General features: G+C 49.0%; 1 protein-coding gene across 2 annotated transcripts in view; it reads right to left on the bottom strand.

Moving 5' to 3' along the window:
* Positions 1-7730: 7730 nt before the first annotated feature.
* RPF2 (ribosome production factor 2 homolog) overlaps positions 7731-15932 on the bottom strand; it is a 195328-nt gene continuing 187126 nt past the window's right edge. For both annotated transcript variants that reach the window (XM_063917140.1, XM_063917139.1), the window contains exons 9-10: positions 9122-9266; positions 7731-8528 (exon numbers count right to left, since the gene is read on the bottom strand). In XM_063917140.1, the coding sequence (XP_063773210.1) occupies positions 8349-8528; positions 9122-9266 (325 nt within the window). In that variant the 3' untranslated portion in view covers positions 7731-8348. The remainder of the gene's footprint in view (positions 8529-9121; positions 9267-15932) is intronic.

The raw sequence follows: 15932 nt of genomic DNA, 5'->3' as shown, positions 1-15932 counted from the left end.
CTATTAGCTTGGTTGTCTAGGTTGGGTAAAGGTAGGCTCAGCAAAGCTGACCAGGGGTCCAGAGTTATCCTTGAACAGAAGACAGAACCTAAGAGAGCCTCCACCTGAGACCAGAACGCATGCATTTTGGGACATGACCACCAGATGTGTTTAAAGTCTCCGATCTGGCCACATCCACGCCAGCACAATGGGGAGGACCCGGGAAAAATTTTATGCAGTGTTGCTGGGACCCGATACCATCTAGTGTAGACTTTATAAGAGTTTTCCTTCACAAGGTAGGAAATTGATGATTGGGCAACCTTTTGTCTAATGGTTTCCCATGCGTCTTCATCAGGTGGAGGGCCTAGGTCCCGTTCCCACCTCTGCTCATGGAGGAGGGTGCTTGTTGCCTTCAGGGAACGTAATAGTCCGTAGAGTATAGAGATAATACCCTGCCGCATAGGAGAGTAAATACATAGACGTTCCAAGGGGGTGAGTTGGCGGATAACCTGGGATTTGGGAAGGGAACTTAAAAAGGAGCGGAGCTGTAAATATTCGTAAAACACGGGTTGGGGGATATCGTATCTGTCACTTAAAGATTGTAAAGAACGCCATGAGGAGCCCTCTATGAAATCAAATACTATACCCGGGCGTGGATTCAGATGAAGCCACGAGTGAGATTGCAAAGTGGAGCCTGGAGGGAAGTCCCTGTTATCCCATATGGGCGTGATAGGAGATGGGAAAGTGGATAGGCCATAGTGTCGAATGCAGGAGAGCCACAAGGCGCAAGTGAGTTTTGTCGAGGGGATACAGGTTTGTAGTGATCGCAGTGGCTTGGTCGGTGAAAGGAGGGAAACCAAAGAGGAGACCCCGGCCGCCAGAAGCTCGATTCGGATCCAAGGCAGGTGGGGGGCAGGGGAGAACCATGCCAGAGCCTGACTCAGATGGGTTGCATGATAATATTTACGAATATCCGGCAATCCCCTACCCCCCGCCAGCGGGTCACGTATCAGAGTGGAGGTCCTAATTCTTGGGGGCTTACCAGACCATATAAATTTTACAAATAATTTCTGAATACGACATAGGGCCTCAGCAGGGATGCTCACGGGGATTGTTTGGATCAGATATAAGATCCTCGGGAGGATGTTCATTTTAATTGAAACTATCCGTCCAAACCAGGCTATAATCTGTTTGTCCCAAGCTCTAAGGTCAGACTCTATACATTTGAAAAGGGCAGGGAAGTTCTCAGAGTATAGAGAGTCGTAGGAGTTTGTGATGTACACTCCAAGGTACTTGATTTTCTTGGAGCGCCAAGAGAAGTTATAGTTGTCAGCAAGGAGAGATCTGGTATTCTCATCAAGATGTAGCGGGAGGGCCTCCGACTTGGAGTAATTAATACGATATCCAGAGTAATGAGAGTATAATGAGAGGGTTTTAAACAGATTAGGGATGGATATATTGGGGGAGGAGATAGTCAGGAGGACATCATCTGCGAATAATGACAGTTTAAATTCCTCTTCCCCAACATGTATGCCTTTGATATCGGGGTTGGCCCTAACCATACACGCCAGAGGTTCGATCGTCATAGCAAAAATTAGTGGAGACAAGGGACACCCCTGGCGTGTACCGTTGCTAATGTGAAAGAGTTGAGAGTCTTTGCCGTTGACCCGAACTCTAGCGGAGGGGTTGGAATAAAGTGCCTGAATGCCTTGAAGTAGGCTTCCTCCCAGACCAAATCTGCGTAGAGTGGCAAACATGAAAGGCCATAGTATTTTGTCGAAAGCCTTCTCTGCATCTAGTGAGAGAAGGACAGAAGGTATTTTAGATTTGTTAATAAGATGAACCAGATTAATAGTTCTTCGTGTATTGTCTCTGGCTTGTCGGCCTGGGATGAAGCCCACCTGGTCAGCGTGTATTAGGCGCGGGAGGACAGGGTTTAATCTTAGGGCTATAATTTTGGCGAATAACTTAATATCGTTATTCAATAAGGAAATGGGGCGGTAGCTGGCACAGGAGTTGGGATCTTTCCCAATTTTATGTATTAAAACTATTCGTGCCTCTAAGGTACGGGGTGATAGAGGGTTACCACTTAGGAACCCGTTGAAGAGCCGGCAAAGGTGGGGTAGAAGCAATCCCTTAAATTTCTTATAAGTAATTGACATCCCATCGGGTCCAGGGGCTTTGCCCGGTTTCTGAGTTTTTAGTGCGTTCTCTATTTCTTCAGTAGTAATCTCAGAGCCTAATTGGGACACTGTCGCGCTATTCAGTGACGGTAGGTTACATTTGTCTAGGAGGGAATCAATTCCCTTTTCAAGTCTCGGTGATGAGGGGGGGGGTAGATTCCGAGTTGTACAGCAATTTGTAAAATTCCTCGAATTCACCCAGAATGCGGTCAGGATCATGGGTCAAAGCCCCTTGTTTGGTGCGGATGGATAAGATATTTTTGGAGGAAATCCTAGCCCTCAACTTTCTGGCTAATAGTTTATCCGCCTTATCCCCTTTTTCGTAGTAAATCTGGTTAAGACGTCTAAGGCACATTTCAGTCTTATGAGACAATAGTGAGTTAAGTTCTCCTCTGATTTTAAGAACCGTCTCAAAATCCGCAGGGGCTAGAGAGGACTTATGCACTTCCTCCATTTGGTGGAGCTGGTTAGATAACTCTAGAATCTTTTGGGAGCGCTGCTTGGTGATCCTGGCCGCAGTCTGAATGAAGTGGCCCCGGAGGACCGCCTTGTGTGCCTCCCACAGGGTCGTATCGGATATACCGGGGGTTTGGTTCTCGTTGAAGTAGTCAGTTAATACCTGAGTGGTTTGCTGTAATACTTCAGGTTGTTGGAGGAGGGCGTCGTTAAGCGACCAGGAGGGGGGGGAAGGAGTGCGAGCTAGCCCGGTCAGAGTCAGAGAAATCGGGGCGTGATCAGACCACGTGATTGGATAAATACAGCAGTTCTGGATTCTGGATGTTAGGTCCCTTCCGACCATAATCATATCAATTCTAGTATATAGATTGTGGACTGGAGAATAGAACGTATAGTCCTTAATTAGGGGATCAACAACCCTCCAGGAGTCAAACAGGAGGTGATTTTTAAGCAGCGACTGTAGGGCTCTAAAGTTGCGGGTGCTGATACGGGACTGGGACCGTGGGAGGGGATGGGAGCGATCCAGACTATGATGTAGTATGGTGTTAAAGTCTCCTGCTATTAAGAGGTCACCTTTCCTACATTGGGCGATTTTGGAGTCTAAGGAAGCAAAGAACGAGGCCTGGTTAATATTGGGAGCGTAGACATTAACCATGGTGATAGGGACATTATTAAGTTTACCTACTATAATAAGAAACCTACCGCGCTTATCCTTAATGATTCGGTCTGATTCCAAATGTAAATGGGCGGGAATCAGAATGGCGACCCCTCTTTTCTTATGAGTGCGATCACAGGCGTGTATGGCAACAGGGTGGCGTCTAGAACATAGTTCAGGGTGGGAAATCCCTTTAAAATGCGTCTCCTGGAGGAATACCAGATCTCCCCTCACCTGTTTCAGAAAAAGAAATAACTTGGTCCTCTTTTGAGGACTGTTAAGGCCCTTCACATTGTAGGATATTACGTTAACAGACATAATGTTACAAGTATAAGTATAGCATAAGAGTTCTTATTGAACCTTAAGTAGTCTCCCTGGGAAACAAGGGGAACAAGGGGGAGAGAAAGAGCGGGAAGTTGGGGAAGAAAGATAAGGGGAAGAAAAAGAGAAAGAAGAAAAAAAAGAAAAATCACAAAAGTCACAAAAAGACCTTTAAGATACTGTAAAATAAACAAGTAGAATTGACCGAGCCACCGACCCATTGTACGCTGCGTACGGGTCTGTATGTTTGAGCACCCGTATGGGGGATTTAAGGGAGAAGAGAACTCCCTCATGCTCAAAACTGACTATGGAGGCTCGGTGGGGGGCGCGGTCTCGGCCACCGGGACGCCCACCAACTAAACTTATGGGGGGGGCGACCGAAGGGGTCGTTGCAACAACCTGCCACAGTGGACCACCGTTGAAATTATATAAGTAAATAAGCAAATAAACAATCTCAACTCAGAAAGAGATTCTTACAACTCTAAACTCGTTTGTAAAACAGTGACATTTTACCCCTATAGTGACCCAGCAGTACATCTGTGTAGAAACTTTCACGGCGGGTCATGGCTTGTAGAGGTTTTCTCCGGGACTGTCATATGTTCAGTTATATGAACACGGTGGAAAAGAGGAACCCGTAAACCTCTAAGCTAATATGCATAACAGTAGAGAATGACAAATAATAACCCGACAGTGCAGCTGTGAAGAAATGTTCATGAAGTGTCATGTCTCACGGAGGTTTTTGCCGGGACTGTCAACCACAGACGTCGAGGCGCCCGCTGCGGGAGGGGTGAGACTGGAGTGCGTTGAAGAACTGGAGCTTCCAGCGGGGCGTCAGGTTTATCGGACTCCGGGGGAGAAAGGTTAAGTCTCAGAAGGAGCCGATGGGCCTCCTCCTTAGAACGTGCCAACAGTCTCTTCCCATCGAGTTGCACAATGAGGGCAAAGGGGTAACCCCATCTGTAACGGATTTGGTTTTCCCTGAGGATTTGGGTGAACTCCCGCAGGTCGAAGCGCCTCTTAAGAGTGGTAGGGGATAAGTCCTGAAACACCATTAGCCTATGCGAGTCAAACATACACAAGTCTCTGTTCCGGGCCGCTGTTAGAATTTTTTCCTTGATTTTGAAGTAGTGACATCGTATGACTACGTCACGTGGAGGGGATGAAGTCGGGGGTTTTTGGCGCAAGGCCCGGTGAGCCCTGTCCAGGAGGAACTGCTCACGTGGGACGTCCGGGAGGAGGTGTTGGAAAAATCTGAGGAGGAAATCTTCCAATTGTGCCGGTTCCACCGACTCCGGAATATATTTAATACGTAGGTTATTACGTCGTGCGCGATTGTCTGCGTCTTCCTGCTGGTCTTGGAGCAGGTAGATATCCTCCTGCATAACGTGGACTGAGCGTTCCAGCTCCTGCTGGAAGGAAATGACTTCATCAATTTTTTGTTCAGCGTCGTTAGTGCGGGCCCCGAGATCGGATATCTCCGCCTTGAGCCCTGAGATGGCATTCTGGATTTCCGAATGAAAAGCTTGTTTCAGCGATTTCATCTCCGCCAGAATAGAGGAGATACATTCTTTCATGGAGGGGTCTGGGGACGATGAGTCTTCCTCAGATTCTGAAACCTGGGCGGGAACAGGGACGGCCGGTAATTTGGTGGAACTAGACTTCATCTTAGAAATAAAGGTGGAAATTTCCGCAGAAGATGTAATTTTCTTGGACTTAGGCATGGTGTATGACAGTCCCGGAGCTAAAAGAGGTCATCGGGCATAGCTGAGTAGTAATATAGGTAGTTAGTGATCCATCACGAAGTAGACGTTGAGATTTCACAAGAACAAGACCCCCGGGGTCGTGCCCCCAGGCTTTCAGCAGCACATTTCTCTGCTGGATAGTGACATAGGAGACTGGGGTGCAAAGCAGGCGCAATAGTAGGGAGAGGCCAGAAGATGGCGCCCTCTGGCTTGTAAACTTGTAGTACAGAGAAGTCCAGCACAGAAGGGGAATGCCAAATAGCCTCAGCAGGTTATATGAAAATTTAATACTAGGGGGGTGTTAGAGCATATATAGGACCCCTATGGGGCGAGAAGATGGCACTCTCCTCAGCCCAGTCGTACCTTATGGCAGGGAGGGGAGAAGGAAGACGCCAGCCACCGTGAGGGCAGTCGAATGGGGCTCCCCAGTGACCATGTGAGATCCGCAGGTCAAGGGCCACCTAGCACACCAGGCGAAGGGAGGGCTGAGGGTCACAGGAGCCTCCGTGCCTAGCGCCGATGGTGATGTCTCCGGTGGCGGCTGAGTAACTGCAGGCCTGGGACAGAGGTTCACCCCCAGAGAGAGGCTGATGTAGGTGCTGTGGTGCTGCGGCTCTGCGACCCCCTCCGGCGTTCAGCACGGAGTGTCCAGGCGTCAAGCGCAGGTGATGATGGGGGGGGGGGGGAGAGTGTTGGTGGAGCAGCTCACCTCTAGTGTAGCGGAGGCCGGCAGGACCCGAGTCCGCGGCTCCGTCTCCGGGTCCGAAATCTAAAATGGCCGCCGCCCTCGAGGCATCGGATCCCCGGCGTCCGCTCTTTGGCCAGCTCCTCGTTCCTCCGCAGCCTCCCCCGCCTCGTCAGTATGGGGAAGCGTATGTCAGCTCCCAGGGGGTCCACGCCAGGGCACTTGAGAGCACTTCAGGGACAGGTACGAGGCTCCGTACGGCCCGCCGCCGGAGGATTCAAAATTTAGGCCCCGGCTTCTGAATGGAGGGTAGGCCGCAACCCGCAGGAGCCGGTAAACCGGCTCCCCGATTCCGCAGCGCTACCCCACCACCGACGAGTGTCCCCTCTATCAAGGGGAGCAAGTTTGGAAGGGTTTTCCCAAGCAGAGAGAGGGTTTTGAGGGCTAAACTCCTTGATCTCTGAGGAGCTCTCAGAGTGTGCTGCTTTTCAGATCAGCCTCCAGGCCACGCCCCCCCCCCTCTCTTTTTACCCTCTTTCTACCGTGAGTCTGCAGGGGAGAGCCTGGGGAGCTTCCTCTCAGCGGAGCTGTTGAGAGAAAATGGCGCTGGTGAGTGCTGAGGAAGGCGGCCCCGCCCCCTCAGCGGCGGGCTTCTGTCCCGCGATTTTGTGTAAAATTAATGGCAGGGGCTCACGCATATTACAGTGCCCAGCTGTATATATGCTGCTTTATTGCCAGGAGGTAATCAATTGCTGCCCAGGGCACACCCCCACCCCCCCCCCCCACCCTACAGTGACCGGAGTGTGTGGGTTAGTGTGGGCGCAATGGCACACAGCTGCAGTGCTGTGCGCTACCTCATATGAAGACAGGAGTCTTCTGCCGCCGATTTTGACGTCTTCTTGCTTCAACCCGCCGGCTTCTGTCTTCTGGCTCTGCGAGGGGGACGGCGGCGCGGCTCCGGGAACGGACGATCAAGGTTAGGTTCCTGTGTTCGATCCCTCTGGAGCTAATGGTGTCCAGTAGCCTAAGAAGTGCAATCTAGCCGCAGTTAGTAGGTTTGCTTCTCTCCCTTCAGTCCCACATAGCAGAGAGTCTGTTGGCAGCAGAAGCTCTCTGAAAATAAAAAACCTAACTAAAATACTTTCTTATTAGCAAGCTCAGGAGAGCTCACTAAAATGCACCCAGCTCTGTCCGGGCACAGATTCTAACTGAGGTCTGGAGGAGGGGCATAGAGGGAGGAGCCAGTGCACACCAGTAGTACTAAATCTTTCTTAGAGTGCCCAGTCTCCTGCGGAGCCCGTCTATTCCCCATGGTCCTTACGGAGTCCCCAGCATCCACTAGGACGTTAGAGAAAAAAGCATGTTCAGGCTTGTGGAAGGATGACGTCACTGAACGATATCATTAGCTATAGCTTTCAGTCTGTATGCACTTTGCCCTTGAACTCCTGGGCAAACGACAAACACTGACGATATTGCTCATGGAGCATAGTCTAGGGTGTACCCAGCTTAAGGTACTGTCCACCTGAGAAGGAGAATGCCCACTATAGACTCTACAGTGTTGTTCCAATAGTATGCGCATGAAGACATACAACTGAAGCATATCATTTATATCAACATACATATCCCAAACACACAATCCCTAGAACTACTACTTATAGAACACTGACCTCTAGTGTAATCCTTAGTTTATGCAATTTCATGCAAGAGAATTACAAAACTATTAAATGTCATTTTTATTGGAGAACCTTTACAAAACTCTTACAAGACTGGAGCTTGCACACTCCATTTTTATTCCATAAACAGAACACAAAAGGACCAGAGATTCACCCAAGCAGGGAGGGAAAATTCATGTATTGCTAACCTCTACTGGGTGCAAGCAAAAATTAGTCACTGCATTTCAACAGAGGCTCACGGCTAACGGAATCTCTCCCTTTATATGAACTGTGGATGGAGCGTTGGTCCAGCTGATCTGTATGAAGACTTGCACAATAGGAGTGCACACATTTCAGCTTTCTGCAAAACACACAGATCTGTAAGTATTTCATGTATTGTCCCATACATTGTTCCATGTGGTTAGTAACAGAAGGCTTCAAGTACATTTTCTCTAGTTTTGTTCTGGGAATTTTCACATGAGTCTAGATTACGTACAGACATTTTATTCTGTATTCAATATTGCCATTTTACTGTCAGGTCTCTGGCAAAATGCCATGATGAAGAGTCTGACAATGCAGAATACAACCAAAAAATGGGGTTTGTCTAGGCAGAATGCAAGTCCTGTAACATGAGTTGTTGCTGGTATATACAGTCCTCATATGCTAGCAACGCAATCATTCTTTCTTCCTTCTCTTTGGCGTTGTCTCCTCACTGGCTGCGGACTTCTTTGCAGGTCTCTTCTTCAATGCTTTGACTTTACGAGTCTGTAGTTTGCCCAGATCCTGTTTCTGCATATGGATTCGCCCATATTTTGTGCCAAAAGTATTGTGGGAGATGTTCTTCTTCTTCTTTGCCTATTTAATACAAGACAATTAACATGCATCAACTGAAAAAATGAAGACCTACTAGCTTCTTCAAGCAGCTTTCACATACAGACAACCACCAAATGGAGTGATCTTCAGGTTGCTGAATGTCGGGATCCCGGCGCCGGAATCCAGACACCCGTCATACCCACAAATATTCTCCCTCGTGGGGGTCCACGACCCCCCTGGAGGGAGAATAAATAGTGTGGCGCGTGTAGCGCGCCACCGTGCCCGCAGCGTGGCGAGCGCAGCGAGCCCTCAAGGGGCTCATTTGCGCTCGTCACGCTGTCGGTATGCCGGCGGTTGGGCTCCCGGTGCCGGTATGCTGGCCGCCGGCATACCATACTACACCCACCAAATGAGTCATGGTCGAGTTATAAAGATCATGTGACTATTAGCCTCAGCTAATTTTGTTTCCATCAGAAAGGTGGTTTATAAAAGCTCAACATTCCATTTCACAGGCATGCTCTTAAGAGTCTAGTTCTAGCACCAAACAGAAATGTACGGGGGAATTTCCCATTTGCTTCTGGGCGTTTTAGAGACCCTTTGAACTGAAACTGTATTACAGAGCCTGTGTCAAGTACCTGAAGGGCTTTAGGACGTTTCAGTGATAATTTGTACAGGTCGTCAGAAGCCAGGTGAGTTCTTCTCATCACAAAATCAAATGAAGGCCCCATTTCTTCCAGTTCTATTCTTGGGGTCCTGCACCCGGATTTCTTCATTAGGACTCTATTAAATAAAGAAAAAAGCAGAACTTTAAGCTTTGAACCATTTGCCTTGTTTACAAGGATGCTGCTTCTGCAAACCAGGCAATCATAGAGAATAGGCCCTTGTAGACAGTGTCCTCTGTTAAACTGCCTGAGATATATCACAAACATTTAAAACTCCTCAACGAAGCCAGTGTTGCTGAACAAAGGTTACATCTCCTAGTCTGTGCTGGAATAAAAGTGGGAAAATCATGTCAAATGAGAGACTGCTGCATTGACATTTAAAACTCTATCCAATCCATATAATCTAATGTTCTAATGACAACGATTGTGTTAAGCTGGGTACACACTTAATATGTACTGAATGTAAGACCAACGGAGGATGTTGCGGACGATGCGAGGGAGCATACATCAGCGACATAGCGGGTACACACTAGACGATGGGTGGGATGTAATGAAGTCCGAGTTCGGTGGCCATGCAGGATGCCGTCCAAACTCAAACTTTTTTTTAAAGGGGCAATCATATACAAGGCATGGTTTCGCCTTATACATGATATCCCCTTTAAAAAAAATAAAAAAAATACAAAAACACGTTCAAGTTTGGCTGGCATCCTGCACGGCCGCCAAACTCTGACTTCATTACATCACGGCAGACGTGCCCTTTATGTCGGCCCCATTCCCCAATCAGGCAACATAACGTCGTGTCTACCTAGCTTGAGATACCCATTTACTAGTTTTAGGTACAATTACCGTGGACTTTTCTGCAGGTTCTTGTTCTATAGTTACCTGTTCAGCTGTTGCTGCTATTGTTACCAGCCGTTGTTGTATGTTAATGGTGTGTTGGTGTGTAAATCTCACCTCCCTTTCTCTTAGGTTTCTTTTCTCATATATGTCCTTTCTTCTTCGGGCACGTTTTTACCTAGAACTGCCTGTGGGAGGGGGCATAGAGGGGAGGAGCCAGCACACCCAGTTGAAGAAATTTGAAGTGCACGGACTCTTTTTTTAACCCAGTCTATACCCATCGTACTAGTTTCCCCCAATATCCCTTATGGACTACGTGAAATAAAAGCTTTAAGACTAGGTGGTGTGCACTGGCTCCTCCCCCTATGACCCTCCTCCAAGCCTCAGTTAGGATACTGTGCCCGGACGAGCGTACACAATAAGGAAGGATTTTGAATCCCGGGTAAGACTCATACCAGCCACACCAATCACACCGTACAACCTGTGATCTGAACCCAGTTAACAGTATGACAAACGTAGGAGCCTCTGAACAGACGGCTCACAACAATAACAACCCGATTTTTTTGTAACAATAACTATGTACAAGTATTGCAGACAATCCGCACTTGGGATGGGCGCCCAGCATCCACTACGGACTACGAGAAATAGATTTATCGGTAAGTAAAATCTTATTTTCTCTGACGTCCTAGTGGATGCTGGGACTCCGTCAGGACCATGGGGATTATACCAAAGCTCCCAAACGGGCGGGAGAGTGCGGATGACTCTGCAGCACCGAATGAGAGAACTCCAGGTCCTCTTTAGCCAGGGTATCAAATTTGTAGAATTTTACAAACGTGTTCTCCCCCGACCACGTAGCTGCTCGGCAGAGTTGTAATGCAGAGACCCCTCGGGCAGCCGCCCAAGATGAGCCCACCTTCCTTGTGGAATGGGCCTTGATAGATTTAGGCTGTGGCAGGACTGCCACAGAATGTGCAAGTTGAATTGTGCTACAAATCCAACGAGCAATCGTCTGCTTAGAAGCAGGAGCACCCAGCTTGTTGGGTGCATACAGTATAAACAGCGAGTCAGATTTTTTGACTCCAGCCGTCCTTGAAATATATATTTTCAATGCCCTGACAACGTCCAGCAACTTGGAATCCTCCAAATCGCTAGTAGCCGCAGGCACCACAATAGGCTGGTTCAGGTGAAACGCTGAAACCACCTTAGGCAGAAACTGAGGACGCGTCCGCAGTTCTGCCCTGTCCGAATGGAAAATCAGATATGGGCTTTTATACGATAAAGCCGCCAATTCTGACACTCTCCTGGCTGAAGCCAGGGCCAGTAGCATGGTTACTTTCCATGTAAGATATTTCAAATCCACCGATTTGAGTGGCTCAAACCAATGGGATTTGAGAAAATCCAAAACTACATTAAGATCCCACGGAGCCACTAGGGGCACAACCGGGGGCTGTATATGTAGTACTCCTTTTACAAAAGTCTGGACTTCAGGAACTGAAGCCAATTCTTTCTGGAAGAAAATCGACAGGGCCGAAATTTGAACCTTAATGGACCCTAATTTGAGGCCCATAGACAATCCTGTTTGCAGGAAATGTAGGAATCGATCCAGTTGAAATTCCTCCGTCGGGGCCTTCCTGGCCTCACACCACGCAACATATTTTCTCCAAATGCGGTGATAATGTTGTGCAGTCACCTCCTTCCTGGCTTTTACCAGGGTAGGGATGACCTCTTCCAGAATGCCTTTTTCCCTTAGAATTCAGCGTTCAACCGCCATGCCGTCAAACACAGCCGCGGTAAGTCTTGGAATAGACACGGTCCCTGCTGAAGCAGGTCCCGTCTTAGAGGTAGAGGCCACGGATCTTCCGTGAGCATCTCCTGAAGTTCCGGGTACCAAGTTCTTCTTGGCCAATCCGGAGCCACGAGTATCGTTCTTACTCCCCTTTGCCGTATAATTCTCAGTACTTTTGGTATGAGAGGCAGAGGAGGAAACACATACACTGACTGGAACACCCACGGTGTTACCAGAGCGTCCACAGCTATTGCCTGAGGGTCTCTTGACCTGGCGCAATACCTGTCCAGTTTTTTGTTGAGGCGGGACGCCATCATATCCACCTTTGGTTTTTCCCAACGGTTCACAATCATGTGGAAGACTTCTGGATGAAGTCCCCACTCTCCCGGGTGTAGATCGTGTCTGCTGAGGAAGTCCGCTTCCCAGTTGTCCACTCCCGGAATGAACACTGCTGACAGTGCTATCACATGATCTTCCGCCCAGCGAAGAATCCTTGCAACTTCTGCCATTGCCCTCCTGCTTCTTGTGCCGCCCTGTCTGTTTACGTGGGCGACTGCCGTGATGTTGTCCGACTGGATCAACACCGGCTGACCCTGAAGCAGGGGTTTTGCCAGGCTTAGAGCATTGTAAATCGCTCTTAGCTCCAGTATATTTATGTGAAGAGACATCTCCAGGCTTGACCACACTCCCTGGAAGTTTCTTCCCTGTGTGACCGCTCCCCAGCCTCTCAGACTGGCATCCGTGGTCACCAGGACCCAGTCCTGTATGCCGAATCTGCGGCCCTCTAACAGATGAGCACTTTGCAACCACCACAGAAGAGACACCCTTGTCCGTGGAGACAAAGTTATCCGCTGATGCATCTGCAGATGCGATCCGGACCATTTGTCCAGCAGATCCCACTGAAAAGTTCGTGCGTGGAATCTGCCGAATGGAATCGCTTCGTAAGAAGCCACCATTTTTCCCAGGACTCTTGTGCATTGATGCACAGACACTTTTCCTGGTTTTAGGAGGTTCCTGACAAGTTCGGATAACTCCCTGGCTTTCTCCTCCGGAAGAAACACCTTTTTCTGAACCGTGTCCAGAATCATTCCCAGGAACAGCAGACGTGTTGTCGGGGTCAATTGAGATTTTGGAAAATTCAGAATCCACCCGTGCTGTTGCAGCACTACTTGGGTTAGTGCTACTACGTCCTCCAGCTGTTCTCTGGACCTTGCCCTTATCAGGAGATCGTCTAAGTAAGGGATAATTAATACGCCTTTTCTTCGCAGAAGAAACATCATTTCGGCCATTACCTTGGTAAAGACCCGAGGTGCCGTGGACAATCCAAACGGCAGCGTCTGAAACTGATAATGACAGTTTTGCACCACGAACCTGAGGTACCCTTGATGTGAAGGGCAAATTGGGACATGCAGGTAAGCATCCTTGATGTCCAGGGACACCATAAAGTCCCCTTCTTCCAGATTCGCTATCACTGCTCTGAGTGACTCCATCTTGAACTTGAATTTTTGTATGTACAGGTTCAAAGATTTCAGATTTAGAATAGGTCTTACCGAGCCGTCCGGCTTCGGTACCACAAATAGTGTGGAATAATACCCCTTTCCCTGTTGTAGGAGGGGTACCTTGACTATCACCTGCTGAGAATACAGCTTGTGAATGGCTTCCAATACCGTCGCCCTGTCTGAGGGAGACGTTGGCAGAGCAGACTTTAGGAACCGGCGAGGGGGAGACTTCTCGAATTCCAACCTGTAACCGAGATACTACCTGCAGGATCCAGGGGTCCACCTGTGAGTGAGCCCACTGTGCGCTGAAATTCTTGAGTCGACCCCCCACCGCCCCTGAGTCCGCTTGTAAAGCCCCAACGTCATGCTGAGGGCTTTGCAGAAGACGGGGAGGGCTTCTGCTCCTGGGAGGGAGCTGCTTGGTGCACTCTCTTACCCTTTCCTTTGCCTCGGGGCAGATAGGACTGTCCTTTTGCCCGCTTGTTCTTATAGGAACGAAAGGACTGCGGCTGAAAAGACGGTGTCTTTTTCTGTTGGGAGGGGACCTGAGGTAAAAAGGTGGATTTCCCGGCTGTTGCCGTGGCCACCAAATCCGATAGACCGACCCCAAATAATTCCTCCCCTTTATACGGCAATACTTCCATATGCCGTTTGGAATCCGCATCACCTGACCACTGTCGCGTCCATAAACTTCTTCTGGCAGATATGGACATCGCACTTACTCTCGATGCCAGAGTGCAAATATCCCTCTGAGCATCTCGCATATAAAGAAAAGCATCCTTTAATTGCTCTATAGTCAATAAAATACTGTCCCTATCCAGGGTATCAATATTTTCAGTCAGGGAATCCGACCAAACCACCCCAGCACTGCACATCCATGCTGAGGCGATGGCTGGTCGCAGTATAACACCAGTATGAGTGTATATACTTTTCAGGGTAGTTTCCAGCCTCCTATCAGCTGGATCCTTGAGGGCGGCCGTTTCAGGAGACGGTAACGCCACTTGTTTTGATAAGCGTGTGAGTGCCTTATCCACCCTAGGGGGTGTTTCCCAGCGCGCCCTAACCTCTGGCGGGAAAGGATATAATGCCAATAACTTCTTTGAAATTAGCAGTTTTCTATCGGGGTTAACCCACGCTTCATCACACACTTCATTCAATTCCTCTGATTCAGGAAAAACTACAGGTAGTTTTTTCAGACCCCACGTAATACCCCTTTTTGTGGTACTTGCAGTATCAGAGATATGCAAAGCCTCCTTCATTGCCGTGATCATATAACGTGTGGCCCTACTGGAAAATACGTTTGTTTCTTCACCGTCGACACTAGATTCGGTGTCCGTGTCTGGGTCTGTGTCGACCGACTGAGGTAAAGGGCGTTTTACAGCCCCTGACGGTGTCTGAGACGCCTGGACAGGTACTAACTGGTTTGCCGGCCGTCTCATGTCGTCAACTGATTTTTGTAACGTGCCGACATTATCACGTAATTCCATAAACAAAGCCATCCATTCCGGTGTCTACTCCCTAGGGGGTGACATCACCATTACCGGCAATTGCTCCGCCTCCACACCAACATCGTCCTCATACATGTCGACACACACGTACCGACACACAGCAGACACACAGGGAATGCTCTTATCGAAGACAGGACCCCACTAGCCCTTTGGGGAGACAGAGGGAGAGTTTGCCAGCACACACCCAAGCGCTATAAATATATAGGAACAACCCTACAGAAGTGTTGTTTCCTTTATAGCAGCTTAATATATCAATATCGTCAAAAAAGTGCCCCCCCTCTCTGTTTTTTTACCCTGTTTCTGTAGTGCAGCGCAGGGGAGAGTCCTGGGAGCCTTCCTCGCAGCGGAGCTGTGCAGGAAAATGGCGCTGTGTGCTGAGGAGATAGGCCCCGCCCCCTATTTCGGCGGGCTCTTCTCCCGGTGTTTGTGAGACCTGGCAGGGGTTAAATACATCCATATAGCCCCAGGGGCTATATGTGATGTATTTTTAGCCAGAACAAGGTATTATCATTGCTGCCCAGGGCGCCCCCCCCCAGCGCCCTGCACCCTCAGTGACCGCTGGTGTGAAGTGTGCTGACAACAATGGCGCACAGCTGCAGTGCTGTGCGCTACCTCATGAAGACTGAAAAGTCTTCTGCCGCCGGTTTCTGGACCTCTTCACTTTTCGGCATCTGCAAGGGGGTCGGCGGCGCGGCTCCGGGACCGGACTCCATGGCTGGGCCTGTGTTCGATCCCTCTGGAGCTAATGGTGTCCAGTAGCCTAAGAAGCCAATCCATCCTGCACGCAGGTGAGTTCACTTCTTCTCCCCTAAGTCCCTCGTTGCAGTGAGCCTGTTGCCAGCAGGACTCACTGAAAATAAAAAACCTAATAACTTTTTCTAAGCAGCTCTTTAGGAGAGCCACCTAGATTGCACCCTGCTCGGACGGGCACAAAAACCTAACTGAGGCTTGGAGGAGGGTCATAGGGGGAGGAGCCAGTGCACACCACCTAGTCTTAAAGCTTTTATTTTTGTGCCCTGTCTCCTGCGGAGCCGCTAATCCCCATGGTCCTGACGGAGTCCCAGCATCCACTAGGACGTCAGAGAAAGGATTTTAATACCTACCGGTAAATCCTATTTTCTCTAGAATCCATAAGGGATACTGGGGGAAATTAG

The sequence above is a fragment of the Pseudophryne corroboree genome, chromosome 4, assembly GCF_028390025.1.
Source record: "Pseudophryne corroboree isolate aPseCor3 chromosome 4, aPseCor3.hap2, whole genome shotgun sequence".
Lineage (NCBI taxonomy): Eukaryota > Metazoa > Chordata > Amphibia > Anura > Myobatrachidae > Pseudophryne > Pseudophryne corroboree.
The sequence above is the reverse complement of the archived record's forward strand: the minus strand, read 5'-3'. Positions and strand labels throughout refer to the sequence as shown.